The sequence below is a fragment of the Ornithorhynchus anatinus genome, chromosome 1 (genome assembly GCF_004115215.2).
Source record: "Ornithorhynchus anatinus isolate Pmale09 chromosome 1, mOrnAna1.pri.v4, whole genome shotgun sequence".
In the NCBI taxonomy this organism is placed as follows: domain Eukaryota; kingdom Metazoa; phylum Chordata; class Mammalia; order Monotremata; family Ornithorhynchidae; genus Ornithorhynchus; species Ornithorhynchus anatinus.
Genome location: NC_041728.1, coordinates 863,699 through 885,830, shown reverse-complemented (window position 1 = coordinate 885,830; position 22,132 = coordinate 863,699). Strand labels below are relative to the sequence as shown.

General features: G+C 61.8%; 1 protein-coding gene and 1 non-coding gene across 5 annotated transcripts in view; both read right to left on the bottom strand.

Moving 5' to 3' along the window:
• The window catches only part of IPO11 (importin 11), a 142,864-nt gene that overhangs the window by 11,977 nt on the left and 108,755 nt on the right, over positions 1 to 22,132 (bottom strand). For 3 of the 4 annotated variants that reach the window (XM_029058977.2, XM_039910339.1, XM_029058981.2), the window contains 2 exons: positions 7,765 to 7,860; positions 5,223 to 5,313 (listed from right to left, as the gene is read on the bottom strand). In XM_029058977.2, coding sequence (XP_028914810.1) covers positions 5,223 to 5,313; positions 7,765 to 7,860 — 187 coding nt within the window. Of the gene's footprint in view, positions 1 to 5,222; positions 5,314 to 7,764; positions 7,861 to 20,170; positions 20,306 to 22,132 lie in introns of those variants that run through there. The other variant, XM_029058989.1, reaches the window with a different exon arrangement.
• MIR1385 (microRNA mir-1385) lies at positions 15,656 to 15,732 on the bottom strand. The gene has a single exon (NR_034835.1). It is a non-coding gene; the product is annotated as a microRNA mir-1385 (primary transcript).

The following is a 22,132-nucleotide window of genomic DNA, read 5'->3' as shown; positions in this document are numbered from 1 at the left end:
ATGACCTCTGACTCCTAAGCCCGTGCTCTTTCCACTGAGCCACGCCGCAAATGCTCAGTACGTACCCTTAGCATTACTTCCACCGCTCCACGAAGAGACGGGAAGCCACCGGGGCAGCCTCCCCGCCCCCTGGCCGGCTTCTGGAGCTGCAGCGACCCCCCTCCGGCGTCCCAACGGCACCCGTGTGTCCCGAGGGCTCGGCTCCCACCCAAGCACCGGCGGCTGGACAACTCCTCTCTCCCCACCTTCCCTCGCCTTCCCAGGGCTCAGATGCCAGCGGGAGCTGAAATCTGCGGCATGGGGAGCTTCCGCCCCATCCCCTTCCCAGACGGGGGGACCAATGCCGGCCGGCCGCTACCGTGGCCACCGTTCCGGCCCTCGGGGCCCCGCACCCACTCTTGGGGGGTGCCTCCCTGTGGGCAGAGGGGCAGCTAGGCGATAAAGCGGTGGCTGCCCCCTCTCCTTTCGTGTAAGCCCAGCGGCGTGGGGCGGGGCGGGGGAGGCCCTGTGTCCCGGAGGAGCGGAGTGGAGCCGGGGCCCCGGCTCCGGGCGCCTCAGAGCCCGGGCCACGCGGCAGGCTCGGGGCCGCTGACACCCAGAGTCCCGGGACCAGTCCCCGCCACCCGCCACCGATCCCACCTGCCGGCGGGCCCGGGGGCATCTCGGTGGGGTGGCCGCCCCGGCTCAACCACGGCCAGCTTCGAACCGTGCTCACCCAGTCGACTCGCAAAACCATCCAGAGACGGCCTTTCGTGCTCTCTCCGCCGCTGTGTCTCCCTGCCGTGATTTTCGCAAGGGGGGAAACCCGCGATGGCCTCCTTATCCTACAGGAGAGTCTTTTCTGGCTAATTAGTTTTTAAAAGCGTGAGTGGCACGGCGCAATGGCTTTGGCTGCACATTTTAAGGCCAAAATGACAGCCGGCGGGCTGATTCCGCATTCTGCTAAATCTCTCGGCACTCTCTTCACCTCCTTTTTAATTGAATAGGTGCAAAAACTCCTTGCGGAGCGGATGCTCTGTTTTAAAGAGTAATTTATGACTTCCCGCTACGCGGGGCTGCTGCCGTTTTATTTTTACTTTGAAATGACAGCGAAAGGCACCTTTGGGAAGATTGGAAAAAAATGCTTCTATTACTGAACGTGTCACCTGGGAAGAGTGACACCGTGGATAGAATTACCGCTCGAATCACTACAATATTCTTATTGAAAGAACCGTACATAATGTACACACGCCTCCTCAAGGAGACGAACACGACGCAGCTCGTTTATGCCTTTCAACCTATATAAAGGGGCCAGCCATCCGTCTGTCTCCGTCCGTCCACCTAGCCGGCCTCAATCAAATCCACTCAGGCCACTGAGGCCCAGAGCCCGGAACCCAATTCCATCCTGAACTGCGGCTGGGGGGCTGGTGGGGGGGGGGGGGGGGGGGGGGGGAGAGGGAACCGACGTCCTCCGCGGGTCACGGCCCCAAACCGTGAGCAAGAATAATTTGAAGAAAAGCGTAACCCTTTGCCCTAGAGGGTGGATTCATTCATTCCATCACATTGATTAAGCGCTTACTGTGTGCAGAGCACCGTTCTAAGCTCCCGGGAAAGAACGATACAACACTAAGCAGTGACGGTCCCTGCCCACAGTGAGCTCACGGTCTGGGGCGGGGAGAAAGACATCAATACAAATAAATAAAATCTCAGATATATATACGTAAGCGGCGTGGGGCCGGGCAGGCCGGGGGGAGAGCAAAGGGAGCCGACTAGGGTGACGCAGAAGGGAGCGGGAGACGAGGAAAAGTGGGGCTCAGTCTGAGAAGGCCTCTTGGAGGAGACGGGCCTTCAAAAAGGCCCCGGGATCAAGGAAGCAGCTTTGAGCCCCCGAGCCGGCAGCCCTCCGCGGGGGAAGGGGCCGCGTCCACTCCGTCCCCGCCTTTCGACGGCGGGGGTGCCGTCGGGACCCACCCCCCCGGGGCCGTGCGAACGCCCGGGGGAGCCCCCCGACGGACTAAGTGGCGGCGGACGTGGTCGGGATGTAGCAGGCGCCCATTTCGTACACGGAACCGGGCGACCGCTCGGCAGGACGCCCGAGTAAAGCGAGCGAGGCGGCCACCCTGTCGGGTCAGGAGGCGACCCGGCACGGGTCGGCCGCGGAACCCGGCCTCGGCGCCCCTCCTCGGTGTTGTCGGGGAGCGGAACGGCCTGAGTGTCCCGGTCCCGCCGTCCCTGAACAGGCCAGAACGGTTGAGTCCGTACAGAGCCAGGGCCCCTAGCGTAGGCTCCGCCGCCGACCCGCCACGTGACCGTGGCCCAGCCCCCGCACCTCTCGGGCCCGTCGGCCTCTCCCGGGAGGATGCCGCGAGACCGACCGGAGATGTGTGACGGGGGAGGGCGGAGTGAGGGAGGGGGCGGGCTGCCGCCGTTCTGCACCATCTACCCGCCGCACTGGGAGCAGAACCAAATGCTAGGCGCCGGGCCGAACGGAAGCCGGGGGCCCGCCGGGCAGCTCCCCGGGGAGGCTCAGGCGCCCTCGGCTGGACGGGTCCGCGCCGCCGACAGTCGAGTCCCCGGGCTGAGGAAACGGAGGAGCGTCTGAGGAAGCCGGGGGCGGGACGGGGCAGAACGGCCAGGGTTCACGATTCTTCACCGGGGCCACCGCTTACTGGGACTCCTGCCCCGCTTACTCGCGGCTGCAAAGATCCAAGCAGCCGTTGGACCCGGATCCCGGGAGAAGTCACCGGGGCTGAGGGGCAGGAGAAAGCAGGCGGCCGGACCGGATCCGACCGGATCCGACGGATGGCGATTTTATTTCCAAACAAGGGCGATCATGTCCGCGCAAGCCACGTCAACGGTAGCGGGGCTGTTGAGCTGGATAGGTAGCCGCTGGGCGGCGCTGGGCTCTGGGGAATCATTTAGGAGAGTTGGGGGCAGAAGGGGCTTGGCCGGGGGGTAGGAAGGACACGACGGGGGCTAAGGGGGTGCAATGGGGGAGATGCGGCGCAATCAGAAAGACAGATGGGGTGGCAGTTGGATTTCCTCGGTCTAAGACCAGGGCCCGGATCCGGGCGACTCTGACCCGACTGAGCCAGATCTGATGCCTTAAAAACAGCTTGAATCTGGCCGGGATTTTCATTCTGCCAAAGCGCCTTCCCGTCAATCATCTCATTTTGTCCTCACAACCTCGCTGGGAGGGTACTGGCATCCTCGCTTTACACATTTATTTATTTATTATTTATTTATTTATTGCCATTGTTTTTGTCTGTCCGTCTCCCCCCATCAGACCGTGCGCCCGTCAAACGGCAGGGACCGTCTCTATCTGTTGCCGGCTTGTCCATTCCAAGCGCTTAGTACAGTGTTCTGCACATAGTAAGCGCTCAATAAATACTATTGAATGAATGAATGAATATGAAACCGAGGCCCTGGGAGGTTAAGTAGCTTGCCTGAGGTCACACAGCAAGCCGATGGCCTAGAACTAGACCTAGAACCTGGGGCTTCTGATCCCCGGCCCTCCGTCCTTTCCGTTATACGATGCTCCCTGCCCTACCTTCCTACCCCCCCGAATCATGTTTAAAAATCAGGATTAAACCCCCCCCCCAAATGAAATGAGACTGTGTTCTTTTTTTTTTTTTTTTTTTTTTAACATCTTAATGGCCACAGAGGGTTCGGGTTGATCTGCAAATCGCCCCCGCTCCGGCCGTGGCCGACGAGTGGGTTCCGTGGATCCGCGTGACGGAGCGCCAACCTCTCCACTTCCATCACCGGGGTGGCCGGGGTCGCAAGCGGGGGACGCTGGGACGGTACGGTCACAGTAGACCGTAAGCTCCTTGCGGGCAGGGATCGCGTCTACCAATTCTCCCGTGTTGTGCTTTGCTGAGCTCTCAGTACGGCGCTCTGCACCCGGCAAGCGCTCGACAGCGAAGCGGCATGGCCTAGAAAGAGCAGCGTGGCCTGGAAGTCAGAAAGCCCTGGGTTCTGACACCAGCTCCGTCACATATCCGCTGTGTGGCCGTAAGTCACTTAACTTCTCTGTGCCTCAGTTCCCTCATCTGTAAAACGGGAACACGACTGTGAGCCCCACACGGGACACGGACTGTGTCCCACCCGATCGGCTTGTATCTACCCCAGCGCTTACAGTGCCTGGCACAGAAGTAAGCGCTTAACGAATACTATTAAAAAAATAGGATTGATTGACTGATTGGAGCGGGGCTTCTCTCCCTTCCCCCTGGTCCTCCACCGCGGTAGAGCACTCAGGGGTCGCAGGATAAACAGCTCCGGGGCAATGCTGACCACCAGAGTCCAATGCCATGTACCAGAAAAGCACAGTCGGCTCTAGTCTCACGTCGGACAAGGAGGGACTCCTGCAGGGATGTCAACAGTTCAACTTTCTCCTCCACACGCCTTCAGCGCTATTGAATTGGAGGCCCTTCAAAATGTTCAGAACTTTCCGAAGGGCCAAGACACGGCCCCTGTCCAACTGGCACCCAGAGCCAGGAAACCAGAAAATCACTGGGCCCTGACAGCTCACGCAGCGTACCCGCGGACACCGGCGGGCGTGCCGGAGAAATCCGGCCCAGGCACGCTCACCGCCTCTTTCTCAACACAGAGACCGCTGAGGAAACTCCACAGGAGGTCAAACGTACCATCCTCACCGCTGCCATCTTGAACCAGAAAGGCGCCCGCCCGGAGAGCCGCCTTCGGTCAGGCATCTCGTCACCCGGCACTGCCCGCGGGACCCCGGCCAGAGTCCGGCCGAGTCGGCTGCCAAGGAGCGGCGGCACCCGGACGCTCCCGGGATCCCGGTGCGGCTTCGGGCCCCAGGGTGGCCCAGCGGGCTCGACCCCTGCCACGCGGCCACCGGGAGAGAAGCGCGGGGAGCGGCCCCGGGCCCTCTGCCCGGCCGCCGCGGATGCCGCCGGGTCCTCGGACTCCACCGGGTCCCCCACATCACCCGCCCTGGAGCTGCCCGGCCACATGCGGCTGCTCTGGAAACCTCCCGGAGAGTCAGAGAGACCACCCACCTCGCCGCGGCCCAGCGCAGCCGACGGGCGGCTGAGAGGTCGGGTGTCCTGCTACCCCGCGAGCCCCCGCCCCCGCGGCTTTCGGCCCTCGCGGCCTCCTCTCGGACCAGTTGAAGACCAGCGGAGCGCGGCTAGCCCCCGACCCCCCGTCCGCCCCCTCCCGAGCCCGCCGGCGCAGACCGACCACGATCCGGGAGAAGCCGCCCGCCGGCCACTCACCCTCTTCTTGCGCTTGTCCTGCTCCGTGGGCGGTTCCTCCTCCTCCTCCTCACTGGCTTTGGGCTCCTCGCAGGGGGACATGAGCATGCAGCTGAGGAGGACAGAACGTGGTCGTTGACGCGTCCTGGGGCATCCGGGACTCGGAGGAAGCTCCCCCCGACAGACACACTCGCTAACGAGGGAGGCCCGGAGGCTCATAACCTTCCCCGCCCCCGGCCTCGGCCTCCAGGGACGGCTGTGCCCTCCTGGTCCGACTCTGGCTCGGCCCCCTCCGTTCCATTCCAGTCCCGGGAGCAGCTGGCCATCCTGCGACCACAGAGCGCCGTACCTGCCGTGCAGGGTGCGGGGGCGGAAGGAATGGCCTTGGGGCACACGTCCGGCTCGGCCTTCCCCGACTAAAGCCTCCTCCCCTCTTCTCCCGCTCCCTTCCGCGTCGCTCTTACTTGCTCCTCCATTCGTCTTCCCTCCCATCCCCACAGCACATACGCACGTATCTCTAATTTATCGACTTCCTATTCATTTATAGATATGAATGTCTGAGCGTGAGCTCACTGCGGGCAGGAATGCCTGTGTCGTTATAGTGTACTCTCCCGAGCGCTTAGTACAGTGCTTTGCACTCAGTAAGCGCTCAATAAATACGATCGAATGAGCGACTGATGCTGAAAGCAGCTCTCTAGTGTAAATGCAACAGAGATCATCCCTCCAGGCGGCGGTAACCACCGTAGCCGAGCGGGTCGGTCCTCGCCACACCGCGGTAACTCCAACCTGGCCGAAACACCCGCTTGGAACTCACACGCTCGCTGTGACTTCCTGTTTGGCAAAGGGTGTTCCTGGAAAGGGCGTTCCTGGAGTCAGACGCCTTGGCTCGGTTGCAGGCAGCGTTATTTAACAACAGAAATCACAACCTTGACCGTTTTGGTTTCTTTCGAGGACCAATTTCTTCTTCTCCCACTCCCTTCTGCCTTGCCCCCGCACGTGGATTTGCACTCTTTATTCACCCTACCCGTGGCCTCCGAGCACTTCTGTACATAGCCATAATTTATTTCTATTAATGTCTGTCTCCCTCTCCTCTAGACTATAAGCTCCTTGTGAGCAAGGACTGTGACTACCAACTATTGTACTGCGCACACAGTAGGTGCTCAGTAAATACGACTGTTCGACTGATCCACCGACTGATTGAAATGGGAAGGATTAATGCTTTCGGTGGCTCCTATTACCGTCATTCGGCTGTCTGGGGACAGAGGGCGAAGCCCTCACCAAGTGCTAAGGGGTCAAAGGCCAGGGCCCCAGGCACTGGTCCACCGGGCCTCTCTTTCCTTGAGGCTTGACTGGGTGTCCGATTAACCCCGCCCGAGAACCCAGGTCCGGTTTCCTCGGGACCCATGACGGGGTGGCTACTGGGTCTCATCCACAGGCCCCAGTTCCTACCCAAGTGTTCCCCCGGTGGTATCTATTGAGCACTTACTATGAGCGGAGGACTGTACTATGTGCCTGGGCCAGAACAATGCAACAGATCTGGACATGGGACACGTTTCCTGCCCACAAGGAGCTTACAGTCTAGAGGGATGGCTCTCCTGAGCCCCAACCAGAGGGGACCAGCCCGGTGACTGGTTTCTCTTCGATCCGTACTCCACGCCGCTGCCCGGATCGCGTGACCGGGATCCGGGGGGGCCTGTTGCGCCCCGTCCCGGGGTGAAAAGGGGGGACGTCTCACTTTCACGCTCCCCCCACCCCACCCCCCCACCCCGGGGCTGGGACGAGATGGCTAACGGGACTGAGCGACCCTGGAGCCTTTCCCCCGGCTCTTTGGGGAATGGCAAGAGCTGGGTACAGGCAGGACTACAATCACTCCCCTCTCAGGCCGAAGAGGGGGAGATCCAGGAGCCAGAGACACCCTAGCCGCCCTCCTTCAGCGTGAGCACGGGCCTGCAGGCTGCCGGGACCACGGGCCCCGTGGCTCCTTGTCCTGGGGGCAGCCTCCCTCTCTAGATGGAAGCTCGTGGGCGGGGAAGGTGTCTGTTGTCCTCTCCCAAGCGCAGAGTACAGTAAGAGCTCGATAAATACAAGAGACTGACCGACTCCCTCCACCCCCCTCACACCCCATCCCAGTCAGGGAACGCTCGGTCCGGTGAACTAGAAGGAAAAGGGGCAGCCACAGGATCGGATTCCGTTTACGCCTGCCTTCACGCGACCCTGTTTTCCAACATACAAACCCACTCGTTTCACGGTAATGGAATTCAGGACGGCAAGGATCTAGAAATCAATCTTCTCGGTGACCAAATAGACCAATACCATTTTGTCCGACGACACAGACGAACCCCTCCTTCCTAGAGCCGCGCGGTTCCTGAGGCCCGTCTTACTCCGTTTAGAGACCGAGGCTCTAGAGAAACTCGGCAGACATCCCCCTTAGGCCTCAGACGGCTGGAAGAGAAGTAGCTCCTCCAGGAGTAGGGCGCTGGTGCCCAGTGGACACCCACTGGGGGGGGGGGGGGGGGACCACACCGGGGGAGGGGAAGAGGGAGGACGGTGGGCGGCCGCTTACTCTTTGTAAGTTCTTGTTTCGGGATCTTCGGTCATGACGTCATGCAGGCCCTCCACGGAGATGTTAACGATGCCACAGAACTTATCCTGGATGACGCTGAAACACACAAAAGAACCAAATCCAGTCATGTAGAGCACCTACGGAGGCCACGGGCTCAAAACCTTCTTCTCCGGAGAAACCAGGACCAGACTCAGTTCCGCAAATCTCCTCTTGAACATGGGGACGTGTGTCAGCAGCGGGGCTCCAGCGGAAAGAGCCCGGGCTTGGGAGGCAGAGGGCGTGGGTTCGAATCTACTCGTCAGCCGCGTGACCGTGGGCAAGTCGCTTCGCTCCTCTGCGCCTCAGTTACCTCATCTGTAAAATGGGGATTAAGACTGCGAGCCTCACGTGGGACAACCTGATTTCCCTGTGGAACCCAGCGCTTGGAACGGTGCTCTGCACATAATAAGCGCTTAACGAATACCAACGTTATCATCTAGGATCTTACGGTGAGAAAGGGCCTGCCCTTCCCCGAGCGCCACCGCTGAGCGGCGGACCACGGCCGCTTCCCGGCGGAGACCCTGGGACTCGACACCGGTGGGCAGCGGCGGGGATCGGAGGCAAGCCCCCGCTAGACTGTAAGCGCCTGGGACGGGGAGCGTGTCTACCAAACCACGCCCCCTCGCACTTGATTCAGAGCTCCGTACACAGTGCGCGCTCAATCGATACCATCCTTTCAAATGACCGGCTGAAGCCGAGGGAAATGGGGTACGCTAAACGGGCTCCCCACCCCAGCGGCAGGCCCGAACCCTCTCGCCGGCCTCGGACGAGGAAGGAGGAGAGGGAGGAGGTGGAAAGGCTCACACCCTCTCGCCCCAAGAGACCAGCAGAGCCGCCAGAGCGGCCCGCTCCTCCCAGGACCCCCGGGCCAGGGACGGGGCAGGGCGAGGCGGGGGGCCGAGATGGGACGATGGGCCTCTGGACTGTAAGCTCACTGTGGGCAGGCAACGCGTCTGCTATATTGTCAGACCGAACTCTACAGGTGTTTAATACGGCGCTCCGCACGCGGTAAGTGCTCCTTTATGGACACGACTGACCGGCTGTCTCCCGTGTCGGCCTCCTCACTGGTCTCCCCGCCTCCAGCCTCCCCTCTCGCAGGCTTCGGCCCGGATCACCCTTCCTCAACGCTGCCGGGCCCGTCTCTCTCCACTCCGCTCCCTCCTCCCCAAGACTCCAATGGCTTCCATTTCCCTCTGCATCAGAGACCATCTCCTGACGGCCGGAACCCCTCCTCCGGCTCCGTCCGTCTCTTCACCCACTCCGCACCCAGAGCCGCAAGTGGCGCTCAGCGCCACCAGTCTGCTGGGTGACCTCGGGGAAGCCGCGTAACCTCTCTGTCCCTCAGTTACCTCATCTGCAAATTGGGATTAAGGCCGGGAGCCCCATGGAGAACAGGACCCGGGTCCAACCCGATAAGCTTGGACCTACCCCCGGGTTTCGTACAGGGCGCGGCACGTAGTAGGCCCTTAACCAACACCGCTGAAAAAACAATCCTCCCAAGCTCACCTAAACGTACCGGGCTCACGGCTGTCCCGCATCTGGCTTCTTGTTCACGCCAATCCCCCCCGCCCAGGACCCCCTCCCTCTCCTCATCTTCCAGGCTGCCTGAAACCCCACCTCCTCCGGGAAGTCTTTGCTGATCAGCGGTCAACCCCCAAGCCTCGCCGACCCGGTCACCCTTGGGACTTGCGTGTGTCTGCGTGCGCCTGGGTGTGCGCCTCTCAGCTCAGCCCTTCTCCGCACACGCACGATCCATCGGTACAGTTCAGTCAGGCAGCCATCTCATCCTCACGGGTAGTCGTGCCCCTTACCTGATCCGCCCGTGACCTCCCTCCCGCCCCCATTACTGGTTTACAATTACCGCCTGTCCCTGCTCCGGGCCTGCGAGCTTCTCGAGGGCAGGGACCGTGTCTAGCTCGCCTCCTCCGGGAGGCCTGCCCAGACTGAGCCCCCCCCCGCCCCCCCTCCCCTCTCCCACGCTGCTCTTCCCCATTCCCCTCCCCTCGGCACCGTGCTCGTCTGTATATGTTGCTTCTAATAATAATAATGTTGGTATTTATTAAGCGCTTACTATGTGCAGAGCACTGCTCTAAGCGCTGGGGTATACAGGGTAAGTAGGTGGTCCTTTTAATCCCCAGTTTACAGATGAGGTAACTGAGGCACAGAGAAGCGAAGTGCCTTGCCCACAATCACACAGCTGACAAGTGGCAGAGCCGCGATTCGAACCCATGCCCTCTGACTCCCAATCCCGTGCCCTTTCCACTGAGCCACGCTGCCTCTCTACGATTACCTCATTTATTTTGTTAACGAGGTGTACATCTCCTTGACGCTACTTATCTTGGCGACGTTGTCTTCTCTTGTTCCATTCTGCTTCGCCGTCCGTCTCCCCGGCTTAGACCGCGAGCCCGTCACCGGGCGGGGACTGTCTCCACGTGTTGCCGGATCCTCCGTTCCGAGCGCTTAGTACAGTGCTCTGCACACGGTGAGCGCTCAGTAGACACTCCTGAACGAACACTAACACTACCATCCTCTCCCGAGTGCTCAGGGCAGCGCCCTACCTCCGGGAGAGGCCACCGGACTCTGTCCGGCTGAGCGGGGCGGGGCCGGACGGGGCAGGAGACCCACCCTCCCATCCCAGTACCAGGCACCTCAGATACAATCACGCTGGTATCTGTTAAGCGCCTACTACGTGCGGAGCGCTGTTCTAAGCGCTGGGGTAGATACAGGGCCATCGGGTCGTCCCACGCGACGCTCACGGTCTTCATCCCCGTTTTACAGATGAGGTAACTGAGGCCCAGAGAAGTGAAGCGACTCGCCCAAAGTCACCCGGCTGGTAACGGCAGAGCCGGGATCAGAACCCAGGAGCTCTGACTCCCAGGCCCGTGCTCTTGCCACTGAGCCACGCTGCCTCTCCAAGCCAGCCACACGGGCCAGCGGCAGAGAATTTCCAGAAGCCGGGAGAGAGCCAGGCGCGGCCAACCCCGCCGCCGCCCCGTCGGAAGCGCTGCCGCGGCCCGCCCCGTACAGCCGGCGCGGCGACCGCCGCCGGACAAGGTCCCGACCCCGAACCGATCCCAGGTGTTCGTATTTCGACGCGGCTCTTCGGCCCCAGCCTCTTCCCCCCCAGACCGGTCCCGCCCGCCGCGGTCGGCCCCGGCCCGGCTCCCCGTCGTCCAGACGACTCTGAGCCGGATCTCCACGGCTCGGGCCCCCCGGCCGCGGAGGCGGGGTCGCGGGGTGGGGCTCGGGGGGGGGCGGAGGATCGGGGCCCGCGGGGATTGGGACGGGAAGGAGGAGAGTCCGCCGGCTCGGTTCCCCCTCCGAAGCCGAGGGGCGGATGCTGCCGGGAGCGGCGGTGGGGGGGAGGGAGAAGGGAAGGAAGGAAGGGACGAGGGGGTGTGGCTAAAGTTCAAGTTCTCGGGGCCGTCCCTCAGGGATTTGCCCCTGGAGAAATCCAACTGGCGGCATTATCTTGGCCAGAGAGTTTGGAGCTGCTCCCCTTCCCCCACTGCCCCTCGGTTTGCTGGGGGGGGGGGGGGGGTTTTAGCGTGTGGGGAAGGTGGGCCGGACGGGCCCCTCCCCTCTCCCCACAGTTCCTTAGTTCGCCGGTGGCCGACGGAGGGCCGCCTGCCGCCTCCCGGGCCTCCGGCCGGGTCGGGAAGGGGTCGGCCAGGAAAACCGAGCGACCACCGGCCTCGTCCCTCCCCGGCTCTTCGGAGCGAAGTTTAAACCACTTCCTCTCCCGGAACCCTCGGGGCCGACGCTCACACCGTTCTGCCTTTTCCAACGGAAGCACTCCCTGGGGCGCACAGCGTTTCTCCATCTGGAACCCGGGGAACCGTACTGAGGAACGGAGAGTCTCCCGGGCACTAGACGCCCGAGGTACGGAAAGGGGGCTGCCGCGGAAGAGCCTGTGGACGACGAGGGGGACCACGGGTGTGGAAGATGGAGGCTGTACACGAGACGCTTCAGAGTCCAAATAAGGATAATAGTTTATGGAAAAATAGGAAAAACCCCCAAAGTCGCATTTCACAATGACGGCTTGTGAAAAATCAGAAAGCTTCTCGGTAGTTAAACGGTAATTCACGAGGACTCCACAGGCATTCGAAAGGCAGTACTCGGTATCGCACCCCTGTCCGCAGAGCACCGCGTTAGGCGCCTGCCGGGCCGTCAACGCCGGGGGAACGGGATGCGCGGCAGGAGACGTGACGCCTGCCCTCGGAGAGCCGACGGTCTAATGGAACGGCGGACAGAGGTAGATGAGGAGCCCGTAATTTGACGGACCGGAGGGATCCGACGTTCGGCCTCGGGGAGAAATCGATGATAAGCCCCGGCTACCTCGTCCCGGGCCGGCGGGATGGGGCACGGGACAGCGGCCGCGCCGTCCCGCTGTGCGGGGCGCCGGCGTGGCCGGATGGGCCGGGGGGACGACCCCCGCCCCGGCGTGAGAACTGGGGGGATGGGGAACGCAGGGAATAGGAACCAAGAGGAGCTGCCTGGCGGCGGTGACCCCAACACATCTCCTGGCTCCCGGGGGGCTGGACCTCGGCCGGGCCGGGCCCGGTCAGGTGACGGTAAGTCCTTCCCCGGTCCGACGGACAGAGGGGCGGAGGGCCGGTCAGCCGACCTGGGGCTCGGGGGTGAGGTGGGAGGACGCACGAGGCGGCTGCTGCCCGCCGCCAAGAACGCTTTTTCCCAGCCGTAGGAAATCAAAAGCACTGGCCGATCGGGTCCACTCTTTTACAGATGGAGCAAGAGTGGTAGAGAACGGGGGTCTCCGTGGGGGGGAGGTGGCGGCTTTCACACGGGAACGGCAGCCGGACGGCGCAGGGCAGCAGCCGCACACGTTCCCGGGCTGGACGGACACCACCCGCCACCGCGGGATTTCACGGCCGGCCGGCGGCCCCGGTCCCGGGACCGGCGGGGCTTGGGCGGGACCCCGGCTCGCACCGTCCGTCCCGCGAGCAGCCTCTCCAACAGCAGCCTTGCCAGAAAATGGATAAGTCCCCCCCCCCTCCCCGAAATACAGACAGGGCGTGCGTTTGGGGGGCAGGGCAAGGCGGAGGCTCGGTTCCGGAGGAGGGGGTGGGCCGGCTCCCCCGTGATACGTTAGAAAAGGAAATGGCTTCCAAGGGCCACCACTCGCTCTGCGTTTTTCGATGCGGCGACTCCCTTCCGCCGGACTGGGGGCCAGAGAATTGAGCCTCGGCAGAGAGAGCGTAGAGTTGCCTGGCACGAGCACCCGTTGTGCACACGCAACAGAGAAGCGGCGTGGCTCGGTGGAAAGAGCGAGTCACTTAACCTCTCGGTGCCTCGGTTACCTCATCTGGAAAACGGGGATTACGACCGCGAGCCCCACGTGGGACGACCCGATTCCCCCGTGTCTACCCCGGCGCTCGGAACGGCGCTCGGCACATAGCAAGCGCCTAACAAATACCAACACGCGAGCACACCCAAACACACGTACGCACGTACCTCCGGTGCAAAATAAAAACAGGCCGACACCTTAACAGGAACTGTGGCTCTCGGGGTCAGAGTCTACGGTCTACTGTCGGACGACGACACCTCCGGGCACTGTGAGAAAGTTCAGTCGGCACTCTCCTCTCCGAAAGGAACGCGCACGGGCGCGCTGACACGCCGTCGGACAGTACGGGCTTCGGTTGTCACCATCCCCAAGTTTCAGAGAACTCCGACGGGTTCTTCTTGGTCCCCCTTTAGCGGTAACGGTGCACGTACCGAGCGAGACCCACTGTAGCGAGCGCTCAGGAATACCTCCGAAGCGAGAGACTTCGGTGCCAAGTACGGCGCCCGGCAAATAGTTAAGCCCTTAACAAATACCATTAAAAAAAAAAGAGACACATTCCCTGCCCGCCGGGGCTTCCGCTCTAACGGAGGGCTGACGTCCCGCTCCGACGATTCCGCTGAAACACAAGGCCCCCGAGCCCCACGCGTAGTTCGTCTTCCCGGTGCCGTCGACAGTCACGCCCCACCCTCGCCCACCTCTCTCTCTCAGCGGGTTCACACAGCTCCTCCGAGAGTCTACACTCGAGGCGCGCGCACGGACGGGGACCTCCGTCGGCCGGTGTCCCCGTGGGGGCAGAGGGGAAGCGGGAGCCGGCGAAGGGAAGGTGACGGCACGACGTGACGACGCTGGCGTTGGTCGGCGGAGTGTTCGTGTGGGTCAAGACACGCTGCTGCCCCGCGGGAGCCCCCAGACCCACAGGGACACCGGGATGCCAGCAGGAGAAGCCGCCGGGGAGGGCTGTCTGCAGAGGGGGGTGGGTCGCGCTCACGGGTTGGGGGATGCAAGCCGACCTCGCCACGTGTCGGAGAGACCCGGAGTAGGGGATGGGGGGGGGGGGGGGGGTCCCACCGGCGAGCCCGCCATCCCGAGGTCCAGATCACCCCGAGGGTCTGCCAGCCGACACGCACCCGGGTCGGGCTCGCGGACCTGGGTACTCTCTCCCGCGTCGCCCCCTTCCGGGCAGAGCGCGCGGGGCGCTCTGACCTCCATCCCGGGGCATCCGTGTCGGAGGCCGCGGGACCGGAGGCGGCCGCCGTCACAACACTGAATGCTCACAAAGGATGACCTGCGCCAGGCTGCCGGGCGGCTCAGGGAGCGGACTCAGCTCGGGGCGGGGGGAGTCGCTCGGTCCCGGCCCACGGGGCCCGGACGCCTGGTACACGCTGTAGTACTCCAGCCGGTGTTCTGCCAGCCTCTCGGAACCGCGCGCCGCCCGCGCGAACCGAACGATCCGACAGAGCAGGCCGAGGATGGCCAGGCAGGCCGCGATGAAGAACGCGAGCAAAACGTCAAAGGCCCGACTCAGCCGCTCCACCTCCCGGGGGCAGAGCGGGGACGTCGGGCCTGGGGCGGAGGAGGGCGCGGATGTAGGGGCGGAGGTCTCCTCCGGAGGGGCCCTGACCTTCCGTGCGGCCGGGTCACCGGGGCCGTGCGGGGGTATCGGGGAGGACGGGGGCGGGATCTGCTTCACCCGCCCCGCCGGGGAGCCCCAGCAGCAGCCGCCGGCGGGGACGGCCGCGGCCGGCAGCCCCCGCCGCGGCCGGGGCGGCACACGGTCGCCGGGCCCCGGGCCGAACCCCGCCCGGCACAGAGCCAGTAGAACGACGGGGCCGAGCACACCGGCGTGTCGCGCGGCGAGCCCGTCGTAGGCCAGGTCGAGGAGCCGCGGGGGTACCCCCTCCCCGCCGGCGGCGCAGACGATCCCGTTCCCGCCCTTCCGCGGGTTCATCAGGAGGTGCGACCCGAGGAAGGGGCCCGGGTCCGGGGTCTCCACGCACACGCGGCTCAGCACCGACTGCCGGTGGCAGCTCCGCGCCACCCGGATCCTGGTGCCCGTCGACCCGAGGCGTCCCGGCCGGCCCGGCCCGCCCAGGGCCAAAGGGAGCGGAGCCCGGAGACGGGCCCGGGAGAGGCGACGTGGGCGCTCCCGTGCCCGGGGGGCGCCGGGGGCCGCCCGGGGTGAAGCACCGCCGGCCGGCGACGGGCCCCGGGGGCTCCGCGGGCGGCGGCCCGGTGCGCCCGACACCCTGGAGATCCCGTCGTCTGCCAGGCCGAAGGAGCGGAGGTGAGCCGGCCCCCGGCGGGCTCCGGCCCCGAGGACGGCGAGGAGATCACCCCGAAGCACCGGGCGCCGGAGTGAAACGACACCGCTGGATGACCTCTGGGGAACCAGCGCTCTCTGCTCAGAGCCCCGGGCCCCCGCCCGCGGCTCCGGGCGCCCCTCGGACGCCCCCGGCCCCAAGCGCCGTAGGTAGCTGACATCCAGATGCGGGCGGCTCGGGCGGCCGCCCGTCGCCCCGGTGCCGCCCGGGCCCAGCGCTGCCCAGACCACGAGGCCTCCCCGCCCGCCCGGGCTCCCGCGGCACAGGACGGGTCCCCTCAGGTGGACGCGGTAGGCCTCGCGGGGGACGGTCCCGGGGGCGCCGGGAGGGCTGGGGTCCCGGCAGCGGGGGCTTCTCCCCACGCAGGGCGGGCGGGCCGGCGGGGAGCCCAACGATCCCGGCCAATGCGCCGTTAAGAGTAAACAACTGATCCGCAGAACCGGCTGCAGGTGGGGCAGAGAAGGCAGCAGATCACGGACGGCCCCGGGTCCGCCCTTCGGGCGCCTCTCTGTCATGGCTAGCCGGGGCAGAGAGACGGGCACGGCGGTTAGCTCCCCTGCCCGAACATCCTCCAGGCACAGGCCCTCCGCGGGTCCGGGCTGACCGGCGGGGTCCGATCCGTACCCTCCTCCGACGCGACCCCCGGGGATACCAACTGAACTCCTCGAGAATTCTGCTCGCTCTAGCTCGGTCCCCAGCAGCCGGTGAGAGTCCTCTGGCCTCGCGCTTCACCACCGGCTGCACGCTCAGCTCCGGGCGAAGCGACCGCGGCGGAGGACGAGAGCGAGATAAAACCTCCAGTGACCACCGAGGGCGACCGATCTCACCTGGTCGGCGACGCAAAACCGGGCCTCGCCGGTCGTGGAAGGAAGGAAGGGAGGGAGGAAGGTACGGAGGTCCAGGGGGAGGCCAGCGACGTTAACGCGTAAAAATATCCCGGTTCGCCCCGTGGCCCAGCCGCGCCGCGGAACTCCGGCTCAGTCGAAGCCGGAAGTCCACAGTGCGTCTCTGGGGAAAACCTCCCTCCTAGCACTTGGAGGTCACCTCCCCCAGCCCGCCCGGCCCGCTCACGGGCTCGACGTAGGGGAGGGAGGCGGCCGGTCCTAAACTCCAGCCGTGGGCCCGGCCCGCCCGCAGTTCGCCACGCTGCCCGCGCCGTTTGCTCGGGAAACGCCGCTCTTCCCATCGCGTCCCAGGCCGGGGGGGGTGTGAGGGGAGGAGGGGGGCGGGGAGCAGACGTTGCCATGGATACAGGAAACTGAGGGGCAGGAAGGGAATTTATTTGCGTTCTAGAATTCTTGTTGGAAAGGAAATCCCAGCGACTTTTTCGAGAGATTGCAGAAATCATTCCAGAGGGCTTAATGGATGACCTTTAGATGTGTTTCACATTTGCTCCGAACCGCACTGGGATTCTTTCATTCATTCATTCATTCCATCGTCTTTATTAAGCACTTACTACGGGCAGAGCACTGTACTAAGCACTTGGAAAGCACAGCATACCAAGTTGAACTGTGGATCATTCTCCTATCGCAAAAGAGGAGGCTCAAAAGCAACCCATTATGAGCTACTGACAGGGTGAGTGTCAGTTAACAGTCGATTAGACCGTAAGCCCGTCAAACGGCAGGGACCGTCTCTGTCCGTTGCCGACTTGTTCACTCCAAGCGCCCAGTACGGTGCTCCGCACATAGTAAGCGCTCAATAGATATTACTGAATGAATGAACCCCCGCCTCAGAGCTGGCCATCAGTTCTACGACCTCCTACCCTAAGCAGGAAACCCCGGTGAAACGGTGTTCACAGAGAGCCCAGAGCCTACGGAGCCCAACTCCGGGCTACGGGCTCGCTAGCCACCGTCCCTCACGACGAGGGAACTGGCGGAGTGGGTCACGCGTGGGAGGGTCCCCTCGGCCACACAGAGGCCGGGGGAGGGCAGAGGGGAGAAGGCCCGGGCACCGCCAGCCTCCTCAGCTCACCCACCGTCTGTCCCCGGGGGGCAATAACCTGCCTTCCTGTCTCCTGGGCTCCAGAGGAGGTCACATGGCCCCACCTGGAACCAGTCGGGCAGTGGGCGCCGGGCAGCGTAGCCAGCCCTCTTTCATTCGATCGTATTTTGATTATTATTGATAAATGATAACAATGGCATTGGTTAAGTGCTCATTATGTGCCAAGTACCGGTCTAAGCGCTGGGATAGAGGAAAGGTCATCGGGTTGTCCCGGGTGGAGCACACAGTCTTAACCCCCCTTTTACAGATGAGGTGACTGAGACACAGAGAAGTTAAGCGATTTGCCCAAAGCCACACAGCTGACGGATGGTGGAGCCGGGATCAGAACCCACGACCTTCTGACTCCCAAGCCCGTGCTCTTTCCACTGAGCCACGCCGCTTCTCGTTTACTGAGCACTTACTGTGGGCAGAGCACTGTACTAAGCGCTTGGAAAGTACAATCCGGCAGTCAAGAGAGGCAATCCCGGCCCACAGCGGGTTTCCGGTCTCCACTCTTGACCTCTGCTCACATGCAAGAGCAGCCCTTGACTGCCGACGTCCACTGGAAAGTGAAACGGTTGAAGAGAGGGAGGGAAGAAGAAAGGGAAAAGCGTTTCGACGAGGTGCAGAGCAAAGGGATAGTAATAATAACGTTGGTACTTGTTAAGTGCTTATTACGTGCAGAGCACGATCCTCAGCGCTGGGGTAGATACAGGCTAATCAGGTCGTCCCCCGTGAGGCTCACAGTCTTCACCCCCATTTTGCAGATGAGGTAACTGAGGTCAAGGTATCCCGCCTGATCGAAAGCGCAGGTGGCCGGAGAGACGGGAGGGGAGCCGCCAGTTTTCCTCGGACGAGCGCTGGCCGACGAGGTTTAAGGGGAAGCGGCGATTCACAGCTAGTCGCACGATCCCGGCACCACAGCGGCCGGGGGACCCACTTCTGGGCCCTGCCCTGCCTTTGCCGCCGCCCGCCCTTCCCCTGCCCCCCTTTCGCGGGGTCTGGTCTTTCCGCCCGGTCTCCCGGGCCTCAGCCTAGCCCCGGCTCCCGCGACTGGGCTCCTCCCAACCGGCTCCCCCGTTGCCGCCTCCCGGGTCTCCCGCTGGCCGCCATCCCTCTTGCTCCCACCGAGCGAGATCCACACCGCCCCCGCCGTCCGTCCCGTCCGTCCCCTCCCACCACGTCGCCCGCTCTCCCGGGCCGTTTGGAAACCCACGCTTCCGCGTGGCTACAACCGGGCTCCTGAGGAGAGAGGCGGTTTCGCAAGCATCCCCGAACAAAACGGGGGAAAATAAACGCCTGTCGTCTGGGGTGGATAGTGGCCCGATTACTCATCTGTTAAATTATTTAACTGCAAGCACCGAAAGCCTCAGAGAAAAGGGAAGAAATCCATTCGTATCATTCCCAAAGCAGCCACTGTGGGAGAAGCGGAGTTCAGCAGCTCTTCTAGCGAGGAACACATCTCTTCCCACGCGGTACGGAAACCCGTGCCGATCGGGAACAGGTAGGGCACCCGAACAAGGCCTTCCCAGAGACAGAGAAGACCGAACGTATTCGGTCTCCGGACAGATAAAGATCGCAAAAGTAAATGGTGTCGTCTTCCCTATCGTAATCCGTTTCACCATTTCCCCAGCCATATCTTCCAACAACTTTCCATTTCCGTTCTATACGATCCCGATCGGCTTCCCGGAACAGCCGGGTCCGGGAAACGCTCAGTCGACCCCTCCCATAACCCCACACTGAGGCCGAAGCCCTGGGTTGGGCGGGGGCTTCTCCGCGCCGGCTCGACAACTCATCCCTAAGCGCTCTGGAAAAGACGTAGAGCTAAAATAATGATAACAACAATAATAATAATGTGCTATCTGCTAAACGCACACTACGTGCCAAGCACCGTGCTCAAGGCCGGAGAAAACGCAACATAATCAAGTCGGACAAAGTGCCCGTCCCACCTGGGGCTCACAGCCTAAGGCAGTGTTGTCTAGCGTAAAGAGCATGGGCCAGGGAATCAGAGGACCTGGGTTCTAATCCTGACTCTACAATTTCCCTAGGAAGTCAATTCACTTTTCTGGGCCTCAGTCTCCTCATCTGTCAAATGGGGATTCATTCATTCATTCAATAGTATTTACTGGGCGCTTCCTATGTGCAGAGCACTGGACTAAGCGCTTGGAATGGACAATTGGGCAACAGACAGAGACCGTTCCAGCCCAATGACGGGCTCACGGTCTAAACGGGGGAGACAGACAACAAAGCAAAACAGAACAAAATGAGACATCATCAAGGTAAATGATGTGGGCAAGCAGCGTGGCTCAGTGGAAAGAGCCTGGGCTTCGGAGTCAGGGGTCACGGGTTCGACTCCCGGCTCTGCCACTTGTCAGCTGTGTGACTGTGGGCGGGTCACTTAACTCCTCTGTGCCTCAGTTACCTCATCTGGAAAATGGGGATGAAGACTGTGAGCCTCACGTGGGACAACCTGATGACCCCGTATCTACCCCGGCGCTTAGAACAGCGCTCTGCGCATAGTGAGCGCTTCACGGATATCAACGTTGTTATTAAGGTAAATAGAATCACGGAGACATACGCCTCATTAACGAAATAAATAGGGTAATAAATAATATATACAAATATATATGCCAATTCAATACCTATTCTCCCTCCTCCATTGACTTTGAGCCCAGTGAGGGGCGGGGACTGCGTCTGACCTGATTATCTTGCATCTACCCCGGTGTTTAGTGCAATAATGGACATACTGTAAACACAGAGTAAACAAATACTGCCGCCTTTATTAAGAAAATGCTGGCTGAATGTTCAAGAGCTGCTGAGGAAAGGCACGGTACTGGGTCCGAGCTGCATCCTCCCCGCCAACTTCACCTTTGGCAGTACCAGTGGCATTTGGAGGCTAAAATCCAAGCAAGCAAGGAAATAGGTAAGACGGGGACGGACGGACGGACACAAACACACACACACACACACACACACCCCAAGCTCCCGATCCCAAACCCCAAACCTGTCTGCTGTGGGACCTTCGGCAAACCACTTAATTAATCTGACCCTCAGTTACCCCATCTGTAAAACGGTGATTAATAATAACAATGATGACGCTGGTGTTTGTTAAGCGCTTACGACGTCCCAAGCACTGTTCTAAGCGCTGGGGTAGATACAAGGCAATCAGGTTGTCCCACATAGGGCTCACAGTCTTCTTCCCCATTTTACAGATGAGGTAATGAGGCCCAGAGAAGTGAAGTGACTTGCCCAAGGTCACACAGCTGACAAGCGGCGGAGCCGGGATTAGAACCCACGACCTCCGACCGCAAGCCCGGGCTCTTTCCACTGAGCCACGCTGCTTCTCTGAGCCCCGTGTGGGACATGGACTGGGTCCAACCTGATTACCTTGCATCTACCCCAGCGCTTAGAACGGCACATAGTAAGCGCTGAACAACTACTACTAAAAAACAAAACGAAACAAAAAATCTCAAGTGTCACATCACCACCCAAGAAGAGGAGGTTAGTCAGGGAAGCCCTGCTGGAGGAGGTGGTTTTTACAGGAGAGGAGTAAGAGGGAGACACGCCCCAAGATCAGAGATCACATCATCTCCTTGCCCTGTGTGGTCCGAAGCAGCTGGACCGGTGCCTGGCCACTGCTCGGTCCCTATTGCTAAAATAATGATAGAAATAATACTTGTGGGCAGGGAATGTGTCTGTTTTATTGTACTCTCCCAAGTGCCAAGCACAATGCTCTGCACACAGTAAGTGCTCAATAAATACTACTGACTGAATCGAGGCCTCCTTTTTTGTTTTTGTTTTATTTTAACGGTATCTGTTAAGTGCTTGCAAGACACCAGCTAATCAAGTTGGCCACGGTCTACGTCCCACCTAGGGCCTCTAGTCCTTACCCCCATTTTAAAAATGAGGAAACCGAAGGAATTAAATGACTCCCCCAAGGCCACACTGCAGACAAGCGGCGGAGCTGGCATTCGAACCCAGGGCCTCCTAACTCCCAGGCTCACGCCCTATCCACTAGGCCACGCCGCTTCTCAGCCTTTCGGTTCACGGAACGCATCAAGGGGGACCCAGGGGACCCGGAGGACAGAATGGCACTCTCCCCGTCCTGCCTCACGGACATCTGCAGAGGTGATCGAGTGGAAACACCGCCCAGTGCTGCTGCATTCCTGATGCTGCCCGGTGGCTCGCGAGGGGAGACAAAATGAGAGTTTGAAGACTCCCGCGACCCAATCGATAGTAAACACATCCTACAAGCCATGTTGATCACGCACATTTCTCACCCTCGTGGGGTCTTTTAGGAGGCAGGAAACAAGGGACTGTGTAAGAAAGGGCAGGAGGAAGGGTGGAGAGCGGCCTCAGCGGCAGAACAGGTTACTCTATTCCCCACACTTCATTCAGCCGGGAGGAACGAGGGAAGAGGCGAGGAACTGTCTGATTCATTCTTTCAGAAAGCAACACCGCACGGGTGGCCGTGTTTAAAGTTGCTACCGAGGTAAAATTACCTGGCATACTTTTAGCATCATTTCCGCCCTAGAAACCCCCAACTCCAACTGAGGTTTGGTAAAACAACGCAGGGTCGACAGGAGAGATTTGTCAAATGGGCCGTTCGCTACGCAGTGGATCCCCGTGACTATTCGGAAAGACCCAGACTCCCGCTGCTGCCCCTGAAGACCTCACGCCTGCCACCTCTGCCCCGTGACGAGGACTGGCGACGAGTGACGGC